Raw genomic sequence first — 23,876 nt, 5'->3', positions numbered from 1 at the left:
GTGGTTTTATCAGGGTTTTATTGTGATGAGATAAGGAAATTGATTTACAACTTGCCACACGTTCATCACTTCACGTATGATTTCTTTTTTTTTAAATACATTTTATATACAAAAACACATAATACAGTCATGCTTATACACCAGTGTGGAAAACATGTGCTTTTAATCCAAAAGGAAAGAATAGATCCAAAATGGCCTTGATCTTCATAACACTGAAGCTGAAAATGTCTCTTAAGTTGAGTGTGAATGGTGGAAGACCTATGAAAGGTCAAAAGTATGAACGATGATATTCAGGAGAGCCAATGGGAGGACAGATTGACTCCGGCAGCCAGAACTTCTGGTGAAAGCTCCGGCACTGGAATTGAAAAAAAACAACAAGAAACAGAAATTTTAGCTTCTTGCAAACTCATTTTTAGCATAAAGTTGCAATGAAACTGAAGTAGCAACTGATCTTTTTCCATATTGTGATGTGCATTTGTGTATAACAGGATTATCGAAAAGGGAAAAAAAGTAGGGCGGGGACTTGGTGCATTGGTTGTTGATTGGATGTTGAGATGTGGGCGTGGCACTCATAAGCGGAGGGGCGGAGTTTAAGCGCACCGAATGATGAAGTCATACATCAATCTGACGTTTTCACCAGAAGGTCTGGTTTTTATTACAAGGTCAAAACATTTGTTAAAAAAAGAAACGAATGCACAGATCTATAACATGCATTTGCAAAATAGATATGGTGAATTATCATTTCATGTCGACATGATCTTTTAATAAACAGTGTGGGATGTTAGTTAGATTTTAAGTTAAATTTTCTCAAGCAAATGATTTTGCAAGTGGCTGGAATTTAAATGGCTCTGAATTAAATATTAAGTTTAATATCTCAAATCTTATGTCATCTAATAAATGCACTAATATTTGAGTCCGAGCTCTAACAAAACACCTGAATCAGCTAATCAAGACCTTCGGGTTCAAGTGTACAGAGAACAAAAAATGATTTTTGCTGCTTGTTCACATTGCTTAATTAAAAATGACACACCATGTCAATACAATATGTCCTAACCTAATTTGATTGTGTTCAATCTGCTTAAATATATGTAAAACTTAAGTTTACTTAATCCGTTTGTGTTGGATTACATGAATGATTTGTGTTGCATTAACTGAAACTGGGCGGTGCTTGTTAAGTTCCCAGCATGCTTTGCATATGGCTGAATTAGGAGAGAATAAATGTTGAAATTAAGTGTTATTTTACGTGTTTTTGAGAAAATGAGAAAAGGGGAAGACTTGATAGTGTGTAATTGTGTTTAATGTTCAATTACATTGGAATTATTAGAACCATTTATAAGGTTGTGGACTTATAATGCTAGGTTTAACTACTCTGGCTGAAGGAGAATGTAAATCGTAGCATTTAAGTGCTATTGCTAGCTAATAGCTAGCTATAATCTATCTATTCAGTGCGACACTAACGATAAAGTCTAATTGGATGAATGAATATATGAATTTGAATACCTGAATCATATCAGGGAGCCTTATATAATTCAGTTTGAGACTACTTAATTGGGTAATTTAAAATGACTTAATTCCATGATGTTGAAGTTACATAAATTATGTTCGTTTAACTTAATTGATTCATGTGGAAGCGATGTACACTATTAAATCATGTAAATCCAACACACATTTTTTTTTCAGGATTTTATTAAAAATATTAGCTAAATTAAAGTTATTTAGTTAACTTTGTTCATAAAGTTAAAGGTAAGTTACACTGTAAAAAGTGAATAGTTGGATCAACTTAAAAAAATTACTTCAATTGGTAACACCTAAAGAAAATAAGTTTTCTCAACTTAAATTATCATGTTTTATCATGAAAACCGTAATAATTTAAGTTGAGAAAACTTCATTTCTTTCTGTTTCAGTAAAATCCAACTGTTCACTTTTTACAGTGTATTTATGCTATCCTTTTGCTTTTTCTCTCTTGGGACATCAGTAATTTGGCTCAAAGGTCTCCGCTCATGGATGGATGTGAATGAAAGTATTTACCGGGACATAGAGGACGGGAGGCAGGAGGTGGTGAGTGTGTTTTGTATCTCTCAACACTGCTAACGGTCTGTGCGCGGCTTTAGCTTCACTGCGCCTCCACTTCGCCCGTCGGTTCTGGAACCAGATCTAAACAAATATGAAAAACAACTATTTTCATATTATGCTCTAAAAAAATCACCCTTTGGCTGAACATGATTCAATCATGGACCGTGGATCCACTTGATTGAAACAAGTAAACCCCAAAAGAATCAACCATGTACAACTAACTCGAATCAATGATGTCCATTTAACTTGAAAGAGTAGTTTTAGTTTAACTTAATTTAATGCTTCTGGTTTAGTCTTGTGATTTAAATGAACAACAAACTGAATATAACTTTTCTTTACACACTTTGTTAGTCCAGAAGTTATGCTGGTTTCATCCAGAGTACTACCATAGTGTTTGCTTATTAAAGCAATTAAAAATTTTGTTAGCGGGTTTCTAACAATTTTCTCATCTTGCTAAAAAAAACAAACAAAAAAATGCATAAAATAACACTTTATTTCAACATTTACTCTCCCAGTTCAGCCCCTTTGCAAAGCATGATGGGAAGTGAAATTCCCGTTTGATTGGGTTACTTGATTGAAACATGTTATTTCAAGTTAAGTGAAAGAGTAACTGTTTCAAGTCAGTTTAACATGAACCAATCACATCTGAACCAGAAACCAATGGTGTTATATCAAAATAAATTGTTTAACAACAGCACATGACACACATATACTTCTTCAATTCCACTTAATATCCATACTATGTATATTATATTATATTATAGCTGAAATTATAGATTAATTATAGTGTTAAGTACAATATTTTATGTAGTCTCTCAAAGTATATACAAAATACATACTTAAATTGTATATAGCCTATATAAAGGTACAAATACTGACATGTTAATATTATATTAATTATATTATATTAGATTGTTATATTATATTATATTATATTATAATATATTATTCATAGCTCAATATTTGTACTTTGATATAAATTCGTTTATCGCACCACAGAATTACTTAGACAAATCCAAAAAGCTAAAAGGTGATTAAAATAAAGATTAATTTTTTGTTGAGTTACAGCAAATAAAATGATACATTTCTTCCTTATATGCATAGTAAAATCTCCATATTTTAACGAAAGGAAGCACTGGTTGGGATTATTGCGTGTGTTTTCCTCTGTTTCGGACGGTGTACCTGTACTCGTCCCTCCGAGAGCTGCGTTCGACAGGCGACCCGGTCTCTGGTGTGAACGTCAGGATAGTGTGTTTCCTGGAAGACTCTCTCCAGCTCCTCCAGCTGGGACACTGTGAATGTGGTCCGCACCCGTCTGTGACCGGACCCGCGAGCTGCACCATCACAAATGTATTCAAAAAATTGCTGCAAATCCTCTTATTGGGTTAAACAGATTGTATATTTTTCAGTTACACTTTATTTTATAGTGTCCTTGTTACATGTTACATGTACTTATCATAGTAACAGTCAATTATGCATAATTACATGCAACTAACCCTCAACCAAATCCTAATCCTACAGTAAGTACATGTAGTTAAATAATATTACACAGTACTTAAATATATAATTACACTGTAACAATGACACCTTAAAATAAAGTGTAACCCTTTACTTTAAGGTGTAATTGTTACAGTGTAATTATATATTTAAGTTCTGAGTATTAATAAGCAACTACATGTACTATAGGGTTAGAGGATTAGGATTTGGTTGAGGGTTAGTTGCATTAATAATTTACTGTTATTACTATGGTAAATATATGTAACATATTCAACAAGGACACTACAAAATAAAAAGTTACAAGATATTTCAACACTGTTACCAGCAGATCTTTTACACTGTAAAGACTAATAGTTGTTCGAACTAACTTAATGTCAATTTCTTGTAAAAATTAGTTTACTATTCACAAACTTTGTTACTCAGATTAGGAGTAGGATTTGGTTGAGGGTTAGTTGCATGTAATTATGCATAATTTACTGTTATTACTATAAGTATGTAGTACAAGGACACTAAAATAAAATGTTACTTATTTTTCTTATACACAAGCTATAAGCGTAATATTAGTTGACAATAATAATATAAAGACACCTGTGCATTGGCTGATTTTAGGAGCGTCCGGCTTTGTCTTGGTCTGTGTACATCCAGATGTTTTAAGCTTCTTGTCTGTTCTGTCCGGTCGCACTGTCAAACTGGAAGGTTTTTTCAGTATTTCCTCGATCGAGTGCGACAGAAACTTTGAGCTGTTTGTGGATGTCCTGCTCTCCGTGTGTTTCTCTAGCTTCACATCAACTAATTGCATCGTGCTGTCGTCTTCAGCCTCCCAGATCGACTTGATCTTCTCCAGCTTTCCTATGTAACTAGTTGTCCAGTAGTTGCTTTCCCAGTGTCCACTGTGAGACGTCTGATATGATTGAAGCATTCATAGGAGGAGTGTAACAAAACTCCTCAGTCATAAATGCTCCACCTCTGTTACACATATTTCCAAACCATCAAAAACTGCTCGGGATATTTTCAAACGGCATGCCTTTTATAGATTTGCTAACAATGCAACATGGGTTGGTGTGGTGCATTATAATTGCTTGATACGTATATTAAAAGAGCAGCAATTTGTGACAGCAATTTCTACTTAAGAAGTGTCATTTTGCCAAAGCATTTGCACAGATGTAATGTAAGCATATTTGACAAAGACAACAACGCCACCAAGTGGTCAGCTGTAGGTTAACTTTGTTTTAAAGTTGTTGTTGCAACTGTAGCCAGACTCAGCCAATGCAGTTTAGACCTTTGATCACGTGCATTTTATTTAAAGGGATATTTCACCGCTGGAAAGATGAATGTGTATTTAAATTGGGTCATTTATGTAGTATAATGTGAAATTATTTTAGAAGTTGGTGCCTTCTAGACTGAGAAAAGCCAGAAAATGTATTTTTGGCTCATGTGGATGAAAGACTACAACTCCCAGAATGCACTTGCTTCGCTGCCCTACGAGGCCACTCCCAAGCCACGCCTCCCGGTTACAGAGGGCAGTATCGGGAGAAATGATACAGCTAGGCTACTAGTCGACTCGAAACTGAAAAGATGGTGTTTTATGGTGAGATCCCCCTATGGGCGGGTTGAACACATGCGGGACGAGCTCCTCCTACTGGCTGGAGTCTCTCGCCTCTGGACAAAAGAGCCTCTGATGAGCTAAATGAAGATTTTTGCGTCATCTGAGGTTTTTTTCCAGACACACAATACAGAAATCTCTCGTCTCAGGGGGACATGAGGGAGGGAAGCACGGTCACTCGAAAATACTACCGGGTTTCTACTGATTCAAAGCTTAATGCTAATCAGTGAAGTATCCCTTTAAAACCCCGCCCACCAAAGACACAGCCAATCCGATACTGTAAAATGAAAACTGGAGTTGGTTTTTAGTTCATGTATGTTGACTTTTCAGGCCATCTATATTGCTAGTGCACTCCTAAAAGATGATTTAGCAGAAATCTATATGTGTTTAAATTACATTTTTCTTATCACAGCCATGATTAAAACACCACGATATATAATTTTATATAGCCTATCACTGAAATCTGAATATATCGTCAATCTAATTTACTTGCACAAACAAAAAAAAAACATTTTTATGACCAATATTCAGCATTTGCACTGGCCATTAGGACATTTTTGTTACTCTACCTTTAAGTCGCCCATATGTACATATCATGCATCTCTTTGTATGTGAAATTAGTATCAGCAGTCTTCACTCTCAGAAAAAAAAGGTACAAAAGCTGTCACTGTGGCGGTACCTTTTCAAAAGGTACACCTTTGTACCTAAAGAGTGCATATTAGTCCCAAAGGTACATATTGGTACTGGTACCCTTTTGAAGGGTACTGTCCCAGTGACAGCTTTTGTACCTTTTTTTCTGAGAGTGTTGATGTTTAAACATGGGAGACGAGCGATGTTTGCAGTTTAGTTTCAGCAAATTGTAGTTTCAGTGAGTTTGGGTGGACTGGGAAGTTTCCTTATATCAATATCTCCGTCCCACCCTGGTTGCGGGAGCAGAGTACAGTAGGTTGAAAGTCAGCGCGTAGATGTTATTCATCCTGAGCTGAATAATTCACTAACACAAAACTATTCATCCACACACAGATCTAAAAGTCCACGTCCTTCATGGATGACTCGAGGGAGACATTCATTTATATTTGAACGCGTTTTCGTCCGTGACTGATGTGTCTCTGGCTAAATCTGTGTGTGTGTGTGTGTGTGTGTGTGTGTGGCTCTGTTTATCTGCACTTGAAAGTCTTTTTACCCCCCGGAGACACTAGATGGCAGCCTAAGACATCAAAAGCAGCGTGTCTTATGTAAATACATATCTCACGAGTAATTTGAATGTGTGTAGAGATGCGTAGCACTGTTATGCGAACACTTTTATAATTCTACATCATGAAAAAAATTAAAGCAATGAGACTAGGGAGGCAGAAAACATTAATATTCACACCTTAATCAGAACAAACTCAAACTGCTATTGACATGAATAAGGAATATGGCTAGCATTTTAGCACCAATTTTATGTTATTTATTTATAATATATTTATTGATTTTTTTATAGCTGGTTACACTTTTATTTTAAGGTGACGTACTTACATTGTACTGACTCAAATAAGTACTGAATAATATTAATTAACTATGGATTTATTATAGAGTTTAGGGTTAGTTAGTTGTAATTATGCATAATTTATTACTATTATGTAGTAACGTGTAACTGGATCACCTTAAAATAAAGTGTTACCTTATAGTTTTATATTAAACTTTAACATGGGCATTGTATAAGCCATTCCAAGCATATTTAGCATGCTATACTAAATGGATTATTCTTTTCTTTTCAGCTTTTGTTTCTCTCTCTTCTCTCGGGCGTCTGCTACTCCTCTGACAGTCGACCTTTTCTCCCCTAGTCTCCACTGTAATCTGTCTCTGAGAGGCAGGAGTTGTGCCAGATAGCTTTATTTCTGCAGTCTGAGGCAGCAAATGGATTACACATTCAATTAACACACAAGCCATCCTGCGCTCGCAGCCTCACGGCCAATTTACGTCAACAATACGAGGCGTCTTAACAACACCGACGTTCATTTACTTCACTTACAGCTGCAGTTATGACCTATGATCCCTCACACTGATAAACAGAGATACTCAGAGATATATAGGCTATTCATTTATTTATTTATTATTAATCAGCCCACAGACCCCCTGCAGTACCGTCATGTGCCCCTAGGGGTCTCCAAACCTCCTGTTTAAAACTGGCTAATAAAAGTGTGACAGTATCACACCTGTTCACTCTGAGCTTGAATGAAACAGCATACTGTACACTGTTTAGTGTATGTTTAGTATTTGAAGCAGTAATACAGTATGCATATGCAACGGCAAACATTTAAAACTGTTGTCACATGACACAATATTGACTGTTTTGCATCATAAAAGGTGCATTTTTAATCTTTGTTGTAGTTGTTAATATATATATATATATATATATATATATATATATATATATATATATATATATATATATATATATATATAAATCATAACCTTTGGCAACCTGATCAAATAATCACTCAAATAGGAAGTTTTTCATTTTTAACATTCTAAATATTTAAAAATGTTATAAATATCTAAAAAATATTTTTTTACAATTAAAAAATATTATGTTGAAACAGTTTTCACTCAGAGATTGCTAGTAAATTTCAGAACTAATGGCAAGTAACACAGTGAATTAAGCATGACATTTTAAAGTAGAAAGACTGAAATAGTATTTACTCCAATAATCTTTTTATTTAATTTTTTTACACTGTATAAGTCATTATATTAATATACAGTATGCATATGCAACGACAAACATTTAAAACTGTTGTCACACGACGCAATATTGACTGTTTAAATCAGACAGTTGCATAAAAGGTGCATTTTTTTTATTTTATTTATATTAAAAATCATAACCTTTGGCAACCTGATCAAATAATCACTCAAATAGGAAGTTTTTTTCATTTTTAACATTCTAAATATTTTTAAATATTTAAAATTAAATATATAAAATTGTTATAAATATATATAAAAAATATTTTTTACAATTAATGTTGAAACAGTTTTCACTCAGAGATTGCTAGTAAATTTCAGAACTAAAGGCAAGTAACAGTGAATTAAGCATGACATTTTGAAGAAGATAGTATTTACTCCAATAATCTTTTTTTTATTAATTTTTTTTTACACTGTATAAGTCATTATATTATCGTATAAGTCATTTGTCACACTAGAAATTGGATATTGTATTCCATGCATTGTGCATGCAGTAGACCATCTGTAATTTCCATGCATGCAGAACATTTACACAATATACTGTACTGTGCATATTGCAATAATAGTAAGAGTTGTATACTAGAATGCTTTCCCAATGTCGCTCGTTGCCTAAAGTGTGTGTGTTTCAGTGCTATTGGTTGATTTACACAGAGCTGTCACTGCCTTGAGGCTCTTCTCCTAGCAGTCGGCATGCTGATTCGCAGACCACTGAAGGTCGAGCTCAAACTCGGCTCCGGAGCGAAGGCTTTGGCACAGTCTGATGGCACTGCATCTTCCAGGTGAAAGGCATTTGAGTGAGCGCATTTCATGCAACATTAAAGAGACTGCAATCAGTCCAAAGTGCACAAAGTTCCTTCAGGAACAGGTTTGAAGGAAATGTTCTTTTGAGTTTTCTCCTTCTACCGCTTTCATAGTCATATTATAGCTTTGTGTGATGAACAGAGTCATTACATACTGATAGATATGATACTTTAATGGTGCTTTTTGTCATTTTTAAAGCTCCACAGTGCCAATTATTATTATATTTTTGGATGATCTGTCCCTTTAAGTGTATTACATCATGAGAAGGGCAGTTAGTTGCTGCTTCTACTGTATATGGAGGACATACATCCGACTGTTCAGTATGCATCGTTCTCTACATGCCTGAATCTATTTTTGACTATCCTTCACTCGTCTAAAGGTTATATGACTGCATGTGTGTAACTCAAAACAGGCTAGAGCTCTTGTCTGCTATAGACCCGTCTCATTATTCCCTTTGCTAATTGTCCTGTCCTGTTCTGTCTCGGTTTTCCCTCGAATCTTAATCTGGGAAAAGGCACTGCAGTGTCATTGTGCATTCTGTTCACAGAGGGAAGCTCGCTTTGGTGTAGACTAGTGAAGTTCGGTGGTGTGAAATAAAAATGCTGTATCATGTTATACTCTTCATGTTTTCTGTTGGATTAACATTCATTATTACTCGTATTTGCATGCAAAGACAAAGCAGCCATTCAAATCACTGCAAAGGAACACCATGGCAACCGCTTAGAACACCCTAACAACCACATAGAAACCCTGGCAACCACCTGCATAGCAACATGTTAAAATCACTAAGAACATTTTCGCAACCACATAGTAGTGTGTTATTAATCACCCAGCTCACCATAGCAACCATATAACAACACCCTGACAACCACCCACAACACACTAGCAACTACAAGGAAATGCCAGGGTCTCAACCTGGAACACCCTAACAAACACATAGCAACACCTTGGCAACCACCTAGAACACTGTTGCAACTGCATAGCAACATGGTCAAATCACTAAGAACTTTTTCGCTACCACATAGTAGCATGTTATCAATCACCCAGCTCACCATAGCAACCATAACAACCATATAACAACATACCCTCAACACACTAGCAACCACAGCGGAATTCAAACCACCTAAAACATTCTTACAACCACATAGAAACCCTGGCAACGACCTACAACCGCATAGCAACTGCATAGCAACACCTTGGCAACCACCTAGAACACTGTTGCAACTGCATAGCAACATAGTCAAATCACTAAGAACATTTTCGCAACCACAAAATAGTGTGTTACCAATCACCCAGCTCACAAACATAACAACCATATAACAACACTCTGACAATTACCCACAACACACTAGCAACCACAGAGGAATTCAAACCACCTAAAACATTCTCACAACCACATAGAAACCCTGGCAACGACCTACAACCACATAGCAACTGCATAGCAACACCTTGGCAACCACCTAGAACACTGTTGCAACTGCATAGCAACATGGTCAAATCACTAAGAACATTTTTGCAGCCACATAGTAGTGTGTTACTAATCACCCAGCTCACCATAGCAACCATATAACAACACCCTGACAACCACCCACAACACACTAGCAACTACAGGGAAATGCCAGGGTCTCAACCTGGAACACCCTAACAACCACATAGCAACACCTTGGCAACCACCTAGAACACTGTTGCAACTGCATAGCAACATGGTCAAATCACTAAGAACATTTTCGCAACCACATAGTAGCATTTTATCAATCACCCAGCTCACCATAGCAACCATAACAACCATATAACAACACCCTGACAACCACCCACAACACACTAGCAACCACAGAGGAATTCAAACCACCCAAAACATTCTCACAACCACATAGAAACCCTGGTAACGACCTACAACCGCATAGCAACTGCATAGCAACATCTTGGCAACCACCTAGAACACTGTTGCAACTGCATAGCAACTCCTTGGCAACCACCTAGAACACTGTTGCAACACACTAAAACCACTAAGAACTGGCTGGTAGTTTTAGCTGTGTCATCGAAATAGGAATAGAGAAATTGTGACTTTTAACTGGTATCTAAAATTTTGGTGTCATAACTGCATAAACGGCAGGTGCGCCAAAAAGTGAGTTTTAGGCCCTGTGAATATATCATCTCATATTTCAGTGCTGTGATCACATTTCATGACAGGAATGAGAAGGAGCCTCCAGCAATAATCATTCACGATTGTGTTTTTTCAAGCATCATTACCCATCACTGTACATGTAAATATGACAGCGGCTGCAGTGCAACATGGATCCGATGAGATGTTTCCGTTAACGAGAAGCCTCATTGGTTCCTCGACTCACTGTTAGGATAGAGACAGAACCGCACGCAAGAATCCTTTATGACTTTGGTGACTTTCTCAGTAAACTTGATTTATGTGTGTTGTAAAATTACTTAAGGACAAACGTCTGTCATTCAAGCTCTACGTGACTCTGGTGCCCCACACCTTTATGAGGTCGGATCATAGAAACAGGATTTCTCTTGTTCTTTTCATAAAAAAATGTTGCCATTCATTGACATTCACAGGACAGCGGTCAACCTGGACCATTTATAAACACTGTGCTGCAAATATGGCTCATTGACAACTGTGTATGCTACCATTTGACTGGCTACATTTACTTATTAACACTTATTCAGCAACTGATTTTGGTGTAAGATTCCTATTTATTTATTTAAAAAATAACTGTTTATTGATGAGTTTAAATTGTATTTCTTTTTTATATTTATTTTATAAGTATTGTGTAATATATATATGGCTGAATAAATTAATAAATAAAATTTATTAATAATTTTTTTAATAAATTTATTTAATAAATTTATTAAATAAAATAAAATAAAATAAAATATATATATTCAGATAAATATAAAAATATGAATAAATAAACATTCTTTTTCTAATTTTTTATATTATATATTTTTTACATTATATTTATTTATTTTAAATAATAATGTATAATGTATTTTAAATAATAATTTAATATAATGTAAATATATATATATATAATGATTTAAATTACACGTTTTATTTAAAATAAATGAGAAAAAAAAAGAATGTTTATTTATTAATATTTTTATATTTATCCGAATAAGTATTTTGTATATCCTACCACTTTTATTTATTAAAAAAATGTTTTATTGTAATTGTATTTATATTACATATTTCATATATTTAATTGATTCTAATTGTATTTTGAAATGTTGTCTATATAGCCAGTAGCAAAAACAACCTGTTTAATTTTTAGGGTGAGAATTAGACAATATAAAATATTAATGTAAAAACAATTTTTGCTACAAGAAACCTTGACTGACATTTTAAGAAGAATTTCGGAATTGAAGTAGTCTTATTGCTTTAATTTACAGTTATATATGTAATGCTTTTCTATTTTTTCATGATGTAGAATTATAAAAGAGTTCACATAACATCTCTACTCTATTGAATTAAACCCTATTATACTATTATACTGTTTGAGCTAGAGGAATGAGCATCAGCATCGATGACTCCAACCGGTGGCACAGAATCTAAACACACGAGCTGTCCGGGTGAAGTTAGAGAGTGTATTTGATGGAGTCAGATTCACTGCATCACCCAGCGGACTCCTCTGTCCTGAAGCAGAACACACACTCGCGTTTAGACATGAATGACAGTACAGAGGAGAGCGCTGTCAGGTCAGATTTACACCGGCTGCTTTACACTCTCTGATCTGAGACAGACACTGTTTTGGGTCCATTAACCCTGAAATGAAATCAGCGTCAAGTAAATCACCGCTCCTCCTCTAGCCTCTGCCTCTCCGTCTGGAGACGGATGAACCTTGAGCCCTCCAGCTTGAGGACGGAGGAAGTACAAACTCAAAGCTGAAAGATTATCAGCACACACTAATACTCTCAGTCACTTAAATCAATGTTTTTTACTCCAGTTACCCCCTATATAGTCCAAGAGGACATTCAGAGACTCTTCCACTGCACTACTGCTGTTAGCTTTATTCATTACCGCATACTAGTGTCAATAATAGATTTTAATTATAAATATGATGAAAGGTATTATTTAAAAATATGAATAAATTAATACTAAATTCTTCAGTAGAACAAGTTGTTGAGGGGACAGGCGCTTTTATTTATTTATATTATTTTAAAGGTAAAATAACTTTTTATTTATTAATTGAAATACATACATATCATACATTACATATATATGTATATACACATACAATTGTTTTGTATTTTTTTATTAAGTGTAAATCTATTTATTTTATTTTATTTTATTTATTTATTTTTCATGACATGAAATTACAAGGCAATCCATTCGCAATCACCAGAGAATATGGTTCTTGAAATGAAGAGAATTGTTTGCGGAGCCTAAAATGCTGAAATTGTACATTAAACTGCATCTCAGATTGAAACAGGGTATTGTTAATGGCACATTATAAAGACAAACCTTTTTTTCTTTTAAAAATGCGCTTTGAATCATTCACAGTAAGATCATATAAGATGTCGATTTTGATTTCATGTCAACTTTAATCTCCAAAGAATCATGTAGCGAACTCAAACGTCCTACAATATAAATATAAATATACATTGTGTATATGTGACCCTGGACCACAAAACTAGTCACATGGGTAAATTTTTTTTAATTTAGATGTATATATCATCTGAAAGCTGTATAAATCAGCTTTCCATTGATGTATGGTTTGTTAGGATATGACAATATTTGGCCGAGATACAACTATTTGATAATCGTGAATCTGACGGTGCAAAAAAATCAAAACATTGAGAAAATCTCCTTTAAAGTTGTGCATTTATGTTCGCGATTGTGCTATATTCACTCACAAAAATAAATGTTTTATATATTTACGATAGGAAATTTACAAAATATCTTCATGGAACATGATCTTTACTTAATATCCTAATGATTTTTGGCATAAAAGAAAAATCGATAATTTTGACCCATATAATGTATTGTTGGCTATTGCCACAGATACACCCGTGCGACTCATGACTGGTGACGTGATCCAGGGTCACATATATAAAGAGTTGCACAGAACCATTGAAGAACCTCAAGAGTTGGACTAAACTTCAGCTAAATGTCAGATTAATAATTGTAGTTATTTATATACAGTTAAGTATATTAAATGATAAAAAACAACTGTATTTAATCTGGTCTCACTTGCTCTTGCAGCGTAAGATCTCCTGCTCATGTGTCCTGAGGACTGATTTGAGAATATGAGTGTGTGATGATATCTGACAGACATCAGATGATGGTTTTGCTCCTCATTAGCCGGAGGAGACGCGCGTCCCGCTTTCCGTAGTCCTGACCTGTATGACATCATCACCTGTACCGCAGAAACGGGACAGAAAAGGGCATCGCTGTCGGAGGAGATGTTCTGCATCCATCCGACCAGAAACACGTGTGTGTGAGTGTTTAATGAACAGACATGAAAGAGACACGAGGATGGATGGACTGTCAGATTTACTATAGCATATGGCATAATTTGACTGTATACCACAATGCAATGCGCTCAACCTGACCTCTCGTATCCAGTGTGACGAATGATAATTCAGATGATATCTATTTATCAACTTGGAAGGTTATTTTGCATTTTTTAATGTGTTTATTCAAAGTTAAAAACATGTTTCGAAGCACTTTTCCTTGGTTCATCATAGTAGAAATGGATGGTAAAGTTGAATGAGCATTGCATTCTGGGAAACAGTATTCCACACGTTACATACTGCACATTTTGACATGCAGTTATAATTTCCATGCATAGAGAATATTAACATTCTGTGAACAGCAGGGTTAGTTAACTAAAACTAAAACCTTGAAAAAAAAATGTTAGTTGAAATAAAATAAAACATTAAATGAAATTTAAAAAAAAAACTTGATAAAACAAATATAAATAATTTGTAATTAAATTAAATCCTGAATTTAAAAATAAAATAAAAATATAAAAATAAATACAAAACAATTAAAAATAAATAAATAAATAAAATTAAATAAAAGTCTATATTCTAAATAAATCTATCTATCTATCTATCTATCTATCTATCTATCTATCTATCTATCTATCTATCTATCTATCTATCTATCTATCTATCATCCATTTATCTATCCATCTATCTATCCATCCATCCATCCATCCATCTATCCATCTATCCATCTATCTATCTATCTATCCATCCATCCATCCATCCATCCATCCATCCATCTATCTATCTATCTATCTATCTATCTATCTATCTATCTATCTATCTGTTTGTCTGTCTGTCTATCCATCCATCCATCCATCCATCCATCTATCCATCTCCATCCGTCTGTCCATCTGTTTCTCTGTCTATCTATCCATCCTTCATCTGTCTGTCCGTCCATCTGTTCTATTCATTTATTGATAATTTCAGCAGTTTTGGGCCCAAACTAATAATAATAATAACAATAATAAAATGAAAATGAAAATAATTAAAATTTTAAAATAAAAAATAATTAAAATGATTACTGTAAACTATAATAGTACCTCAATGATGCTAAAATCGCACTGGTGCACAGTCCACTATTGCGAGCACAAGCAGAGAACTGAACACGAGAGAGAGGAGAAACATGAAGTGTGCGAACACAGCAACAGTTTGAGTGTTACTGCACAAAAGCTCTCTGTTTCTGTCAGGCTTGTCTAGTGTTCTCACTGCGAGTTTGTTTTTAAGAACAGCCCCGCTGAGAGAACATGAAAATGTGTGCGGTCCATTAGCATTCCCCCAGCGTGACGACGACGAGGCCCGTCCAGACCCGCTCTCGGCCCGACTGACAGCTAATATGTCCCTTCTACCTTTGATTCAAATCTCTCTGGACTGTTTTCATTTCTTACAGGGTAAATAACCAGCGATAGACATAAGTTAAATCTGGCTGGGGATTCGAACGCTACAGCTTTAGCACCTCAAAGCCACGTACGGCTTTATTGTGTTCCTCCATTCCCTCCAACAGCACTTCACAATAACGTTACAGGAGGTTATGATTGAGCTCCTCATGATAAAGAACACCGTTCAGCGTGTGTGTCCTTATCGCACTGAATATAAACAGCTACAGTCCTTCATGAAATCCTGTTGTGAAATACATGCGGTGGGATTTTGCACCACTCTTCAAGTAGAATAGCCGGCGGCTCTTTTAGGGATTAATGAGGTTGAAATCTAGAATCTTTCAAAACCTGAGCTTCCTTATTCCACCTTATTCATGACGACCTTATTATGGGTCGCACTTCCGGTTTGGGGAACTTTCAATCAAAAAGGCTGAAACGAATCATTTCAAATCATAAGGTTTCATACAAATAAAGCTGATCGTCAGTTTGACTGGATGAGCTGTCAATTTTCCTTCATGATTTATTTTCAGACATCATGAGAATAACGTTATACTTGGTATTTTAACGTGACGCTATAACAAGAATATCTATGGCAAGAGTCTCTGCTTTCTTTTCCTCGTGATTATTTTCTTTTTTCCCTTTGCAATCCACTGTAAAAGTATGAAAAAGGACAACATATACTGCACATTTGTAGTCTGTTCTCCCGGCTTTAATTTACAATATATTGCATTAATAATTCACTGGAATGCACGAACAATCTCTCGTCATTCTCCTCAAATCCTCACGTCTCTTTCCAGGCTTGTTTTCACAGGTAAATGCAATTTATAATCTGTCAAAATGACGGAAATCACTTTGGAATAGCATCACGTAATGCTGAAGTTAATGAACATTTTTGATTAAGGCAACATAAGATACAGATATATCACTACATATTAAGCGCTTCTGGGGTTGTTTGATCTGTTGAAAGTACTTTGTTGATGCTTTTACACTTTTAAATTTCCTTTTAATGTTCGACGGTTGAAGGGTGAGTAGATTAATGTCATCTCATTGTGACACTTTTTTAACGGATTGTGTTCATAGAGCGAGCGTTTCACTGATTGTTTACAGCTTAACGGAAGTTACACCCATAATTCGCGCAAAGCATCATGGGGCGCAGGAATAAGGTGGATTGTCAGACATTATAGTTGATGGATTTTGTCCTGATGTGCATAAAATTGATGCAATATATATATGTGACCCTGGATGACAAAACCAGTCACATGGGTAAATTTTTTAGATTTATACATAACATGAAAGCTGAATAATTAAGCTTTCCATTGATGTGTGGTTTGTTAGGATAGGACAATATTTGGACGAGATTCAACTATTTGAAAATCGTGAATCTGAGGGTGCAAAAAAATCGAAACATTGAGAAAATCTCCTTTAAAGTTGTCCATTTATGTTCGCGATTGTGCTGCATTCACTCACAAAAATAAATGTTTTATATATTTACAATAGGAAATTTACAAAATATCTTCATGGAACATGATCTTTACTTAATATCCTAATGATTTTTGGCATAAAAGAAAAATCGATCATTTTGACCCGTACAATGTATTGTTGGCTATTGCCACAAATATACCCGTGCGACTCGTGACTGGTTTTGTGGTCCAGGGTCACATATATCAAGTTTAAAAGTTTGGGGTCAGTAAGATTTGTTTTAAAAGAAACCAATTATTCAGCAAGGATGCATTAAATTGATCAAAAGTGACAGTAAAGACATTTCTAATGTTACAAACGATTTCATTCAATTCATCAAAAAATCCTGAAAAAAGTGCATCACATTTTACACAACAATATGAAGCAGCACAACTGTTTCTGGAATCTGTATAAACATATATATCAATATAAACACCAGATGGTAGTTAACCAGTCAAACCTTGACCCTTAGGTTACACCTGTAGTATTTGCAGTTATATTTTGGTACTCTGCCATTGCCCTTTGCACATGATTAGCATAACTTCACGCAAACTCGTACGCATAATTAACAAATGATTTTGCAGTTTGTCAGACTGATGCACCTGCAGTGTCACAGTCAGACCGCGTTGTGTCTGTTATCCGTCTAATGTTTGCTTTGTAAATGCAAATATCACAGCACTAATTGTCAGATATCCTTTCTAGTTGACAGGTTCTGCTAATTGGCAATCAACCTCATGCGACTGTTCTTTTGCAGCTGCATTCGTAATTTCGGATTTAATTACATTGAAGTCAAGAACATCCTTTTGGAGCGTCTCTGTGAAGTCTTGCTCAGAGCAATGCAACGTGCAAATGCATGTGAAATAGATGCATTTATTCTACTAAAAATGACCAGCACACCATTACATGACCCTAGCGTTGCAGGACATGCATAAATGGATGTGTTTTCACAGCACATCTCTGCCAGGTGAGTCTCCATATCCATGTAAAAGGGTCTCGAATGCGGCTCTAAGAGTGAGCGCAGATAAATACTTCAGGTGCCATGTACAGTGATGAATCTTCACCTCCATCTGAGGACTGAAGGATGAATATGGTGAAAGCAGCATTAAAAAGAAAGAAAAGGGGAATAGTTTGGCTGAGAGAGAAAAAAAACTATATTTCAATAAATGAATGCATAGGAATCTAACAAACCTGTCAAGTACATGTTCAAGTCACATTTCAATCCAAAAATCAAAAGAAGTAATTAAACTTTTTCACTTTTTTTACATTACAGTCATAAAAAGGGTTTAATTATAATAAAAATAATAAAAAATATATATTTTTCTATATGATTTTGGGATAAAGAATGAGTTTCTCTGTGAGATGAGCCATGGGTGGGGTTATGAATGTGTGAGAGACAAAAATAAAATGCAATGAAAATCAATGCAGATGGCAAGGGTACTGCAAAAAGCATAGAAAAGGTTGAGTTGGCAAAGGATGAAGTCACTGACATTTCGATTAGACCTGGAAAGGTCTTCAGGATCCCAAGATACCAACCTTGTTCAACTTTAACCATTTGGTCCACAATCCTTGTTCATGTCTTCATGATGCACTAGTATGGCTGATGTCTAGACCATTGCTATTGTCTTTTTGCTATTTGTCTAGTTGCATGTTAACGTTGAATTTTTGCATTTTGTATTACTTTGCCTGTTTTGCTCCACCAACAAAAAAAAATCCGTGCCACACCGGTCAACACAGTGTTTCTTTGCTGAGTGATTCTGTGTTTTCAATCAAATCAGTTGAGTAATCAGTTGACCCAATCATAAAGACAGTTACTTGTTTTGTAATAAATCAGCACATTTTAAAGAGTTAGTTGAATGAATGATTCAATGACCCACTCATAAAGCTAGTCAATTGTTTTGTTGCTAAATGAATCAGCATTTTTGAATGAATCAGTTGAATGAATGATTCAATGACCCAATCGTAAAGCTAGTCACTTTTGTTGCTAAATGAATCAGCATTTTTGAATGAATCAGGTGAATGAATGATTCAATGACCCAATCGTAAAGCTAGTCACTTTTGTTGCTAAATGAATCTGTGCTTTTGAATGAATCAGTTGAGTGAATGATTCAATAACCCAATCATAAAACCAGTCACTTTTGTTGCTTAATGAATCAGTGCTTTTGAATGAATCAGTTGAGTGAATAATTCAGTGACCCACCTATTTAGAGTCAATTGTTTTGTAGCTACATGAATCAGCGTTTTTGAATGAATCAGTTGAGTGAATGATTCAATGACCCAATCATAACGCCAGTCACTTTTGTTGCTTAATGAATCAGTGCTTTTGAATGAATCAGTTGAATGAATGATTCAATGACCCAATTGTAAAGCTAGTCACTTTTGTTGCTAAATGAATCAGTGCTTTTGAATGAATCAGTTGAGTGAATGATTCAATGACCCAATCATAAAGCCAGTCACTTTTGTTGCTTAAAGAATCAGTGCTTTTGAATGAATCAGTTGAATGAATGATTCAATGACCCAATCGTAAAGCTAGTCACTTTTGCTGCTAAATGAATCAGCATTTTTGAATGAATCAGGTGAATGAATGATTCAATGACCCAATCGTAAAGCTAGTCACTTTTGTTGCTAAATGAATCTGTGCTTTTGAATGAATCAGTTGAATGAATGATTCAGTGACCCAATCATAAAACCAGTCACTTTTGTTGCTTAATGAATCAGTGCTTTTGAATGAATCAGTTGAGTGAATGATTCAATAACCTAATCATAAAACCAGTCACTTTTGTTGCTTAATGAATCAGTGCTTTTGAATGAATCAGTTGAGTGAATGATTCAATGACCCAATCATAAAGCCAGTCACTTTTGTTGCTAAATGAATCAGTGCTTTTGAATGAATCAGTTGAATGAATGATTCAATGACCCAATTGTAAAGCTAGTCACTTTTGTTGCTAAATGAATCAGTGCTTTTGAATGAATCAGTTGAGTGAATGATTCAATGACCCAATCATAAAGCCAGTCACTTTTGTTGCTAAATGAATCAGTGCTTTTGAATGAATCAGTTGAATGAATGATTCAATGACCCAATTGTAAAGCTAGTCACTTTTGTTGCTAAATGAATCAGTGCTTTTGAATGAATCAGTTGAGTGAATGATTCAATGACCCAATCATAAAGCCAGTCACTTTTGTTGCTAAATGAATCAGCACTTTCGAACAACTCAAGAAAGGATTTGAATGAATGATACACTGACTCACTAATTTTAGTAATATAATAATAGTGTGTTTGTGGGTGTGTGTGTGTGAAATTAAATAAGGAAGTAATTAACTATATATATATATATATAACTTATAGACTGTGTAACAGTATATAAGTTTGTGCCTTACTTGAAGTGTTTGTGTTATACATTACGTTAATATTTAAGGATTTTTTCGCTTTCCTGACAGTCAAGGCATAAATATAGTCAAGTTATAGAAATATTTGCATTAGAGTTTGGCATGAACAAGAATAATACTAAGAAAGAAAAAATGTTTGCTTTCATTTCCATTATTTGACATTCAGGGCCACAAAAACAGTGTTAAAATAATCGACACTCAAATACAAGGGACTAGAGACAAGGGTATTTTCAGCTACAACCTCCTACATTCACAAAGAGCTTTTGATTTGTTCTGGGAACTGGAGCAGAACATCCTGGACTAAAAACAGTATAGTGCTCATAGTCAGCACACTTACATCAGGAGACAGGGATGGAAAACAAACAAACATGTCGCCTAATATCACTGCTTTACCGTAGAAGCGAGATGCTGAGACGTCAGAGTAGCTGAGCAGAAGAGTATGATTAGTGTCTACATGTGTTGTGACCTATACATCTACCGCGGTATAGCAAAATCTCCACTGTCACGCAGTATAAACTAGCATAGAGAGTGGGAAAATAATTTTCACCCAAGGTGTATAAATGAAAACCTGCAGTGAAATCTCTTCAGAAGCAGCTAATGACAGCCACGGGCAGGTTTAGCATCTCCTGATGCCAACAAAGGAAAGATGTTGCCAGTGTGTTTCCTTGGAAACTCCCTGAATAACAATTGCTTCTAGCTGTTTGTTGATGTTGCCAGCTCTTCCAGTCTGATGCATACCAGCGTGTGCCCGTGTTTCAAGTGTGAGGACGCTGGTGTTGAACATATGCGTGGCAGTGCTGTATCTCAATGAAGCCAAAAACATGCTGCCTTGTGCTCAGTCGTTTGCATTTGACCTGCTAAGCCCCGCCCTTAAAACATTTTTTACATTTTCTCTCTAGATGTGTTGATTTTTAACGATAACTTAAGGGGGTGGTTGATTATGATTTAACTTTTCTAACTTTAGTTAGTGTGTAATGTTGCTGTTTGAGCATAAACAACATCTGCAAAGTTACGACGCTCAAAGTTCAAAGCAAAGGGAGATATTTGCTTTTAAAGAAATCACATTTTAAGGACTACAACAAACGGCTGGTAGAGACTACACCACATTCCTCCTGAGTTAGTGATATCACTAACACTAAAATTTACATAAACCCCGCCCCCTGAACACGATTTATAGATTATCATGACAGAATATGCTAATCAATGACTAGAAGATAACTACACATAAGCTACATAAATTCATCAACTAACCATTCAGAAATGTTGTCTACATGTTGCCACTTCTTCTTGAGTCTCTCCATCTTTCTGACTTCGGTTTGAACATAAAAGGCTAAAAGTTTTTGACATTTTCAGTGCATGTCTGTGTGAGTGCAAGCTGTTGTAGCTCCGCCCTCTGTGCCGGGAGCAGCAGCTCATTTGCATTTAAAGGGCCTGACACAAAAACTGTGCGTTTTTGCTCACCCTCAAAAAGTGACAACTTTAACATGCTATATAAAAATATCTGCGGGGTATTTTGAGCTAAAACTTCACATACACACTCTTGGGACATCAGAGACTTATTTTACATCTTGTGAAAAGGGCATTATACCACCCCTTTAAAAACCATTGAAGACACCTACTGAGAGATATGAGGTTTTTAATCAATGCTTTATGCTTCTATTGAAGCCATTGACCTTCATTATTTCAACTTATTTTATGTTAAACAGTGGGATTCCTGATGAAAACTACACGACCCATGATGCTGCAAATGAATCTCACCAAAGAATCGAAACAAAAAAAATTGCGCGTCTCTTTATGCTCTCAAACTACTTCAATATATGTGTAAATATGCATATTTTGCAATGTAAAATGTATAGATAATTAATATTTAAATCAATAATTTGATGTTTATCCATCATCGCTCGCAATGCTTCATGGGATTGTAGTTCTTTCCCTAATCAAAGCTGTGAAGTACACAGTCTTTGTCTTTTTATTCCATTTCCAAATACCTTTTTTTGCTTTAGATCAAAGTTTGTAATATTGTGATTCACTCACCTCATTGCTGGTTGGTTTGGTACGTTGATTATGGGAAAAATACTTTGTGAATCAAAGCCGCTAAAAAGTGGATGGGCACTTTTGTACTCTATTGACTATAAGATGTGTTTGCTTCCGTTCTGATTCACAATCTCTACAGTTTAAAACGGTTCACTGCCTCATTTAGCCATTTCTTTTAAAGAAAACCAACCCTGATCTCAAGTATTTTACAAGTTCGTGATTTTGAATGAATTCATACATATGATTTGTAGGAGGGAAACGAAATGTTTCTTGTAGAAAGCATGAAGACCCAGAACGTAACCAAGGTGGGCAGAGCTTAGCGAAGGGCATTCTGGGATCTTAATGACACATAAGAGCTAAAAAGCATGCTATGTTTAGCATCTACTTGTTTATTTATTGACAGACAATTGGTGAAACCATCCATTGTGAACAAAGTTGTATGAAAATCATTCTCACCCAGCATGCATCTTCACATGCTTACAGGAAAAAATCACAGCCAAGAACAGATTAGCCGAAAGTACAGTGCTAAAGCTCCCGGCACAACTGGTGCTAGCGCCAACTCAGCCTCAATGAAGCCTTGTGACGTGACCCATTCAGTTTAGCTTCCCTCGGAGAGAAAAGGCTGTGGTGTGAATGTTGACTCTTGACACTTTTCCAATTGGCTGCTGCAAGCTGATGTGAAGCGGCGCTATAAAGCTCTGAAGCTGATTACACGTTAGGAGTCGACTTACTTGCATCCCATCATTTTGAGTGATCAGTTGATAGGCTCATAAAGACATAAAGTCACTTGTTTCATAATAAATCAGCGTTTTTTTAAACAAATCAATTGAAGGAATGATTCAATGACCCACTCATAAAGATAGACACTTGTTGTGTTGCTAAATAAATCAGTGCTTTTGAATGAATCAGTTGAATGAATGATTCAATGACCCATAGAGATAGACACTTGTTGCATTGCTAAATGAATCAGTGCTTTTGAATGAATCAGTTGAGTGAATGATTCAATGACCCACTCATAAAGATAGACACTTGTTGCATTGCTAAATGAATCAGTGCTTTTGAATGAATCAGTTGAGTGAATGATTCAGTGACCCACTCATAAAGATAGACACTTGTTGTGTTGCTAAATAAATCAGCGCCTTTGAATGAATCAGTTGAATGAATGATTCAATGACCCATAGAGATAGACACTTGTTGCATTGCTAAATGAATCAGTGCTTTTGAATGAATCAGTTGAGTGAATGATTCAATGACCCACTCATAAAGATAGACACTTGTTGCATTGCTAAATAAATCAGCGCTTTTGAATGAATCAGTTGAATGAATGATTCAATGACCCATAAAGATAGTTACTTGTTTCATTGCTAAATGAAACAGTGCTTTTGAATGAATTAGTTGAGTGAATGATTCAATGACCCACTCAT

The 23,876-nt window shown here is 35.4% G+C and overlaps 1 protein-coding gene across 1 annotated transcript; it reads right to left on the bottom strand.

Moving 5' to 3' along the window:
- Nucleotides 1-4,517, bottom strand: LOC307158001 (uncharacterized protein). Its single transcript, XM_079870116.1, has 4 exons — nt 4,159-4,517; nt 3,256-3,407; nt 2,029-2,154; nt 1-355 (listed from the first exon to the last, which is right to left on the bottom strand). Exons 1-4 carry the CDS (start codon nt 4,487-4,489, stop codon nt 269-271), a joined length of 696 nt encoding a protein of 231 aa, XP_079726242.1. The 5' UTR covers nt 4,490-4,517; the 3' UTR covers nt 1-268.
- Nucleotides 4,518-23,876: the final 19,359 nt, after the last annotated feature.

The sequence above is a fragment of the Squalius cephalus genome (genome assembly GCF_949319135.1).
Source record: "Squalius cephalus genome assembly, chromosome: 4".
Taxonomy (NCBI): domain Eukaryota; kingdom Metazoa; phylum Chordata; class Actinopteri; order Cypriniformes; family Leuciscidae; genus Squalius; species Squalius cephalus.
This window is presented reverse-complemented; position numbering and strand designations above follow the sequence as displayed.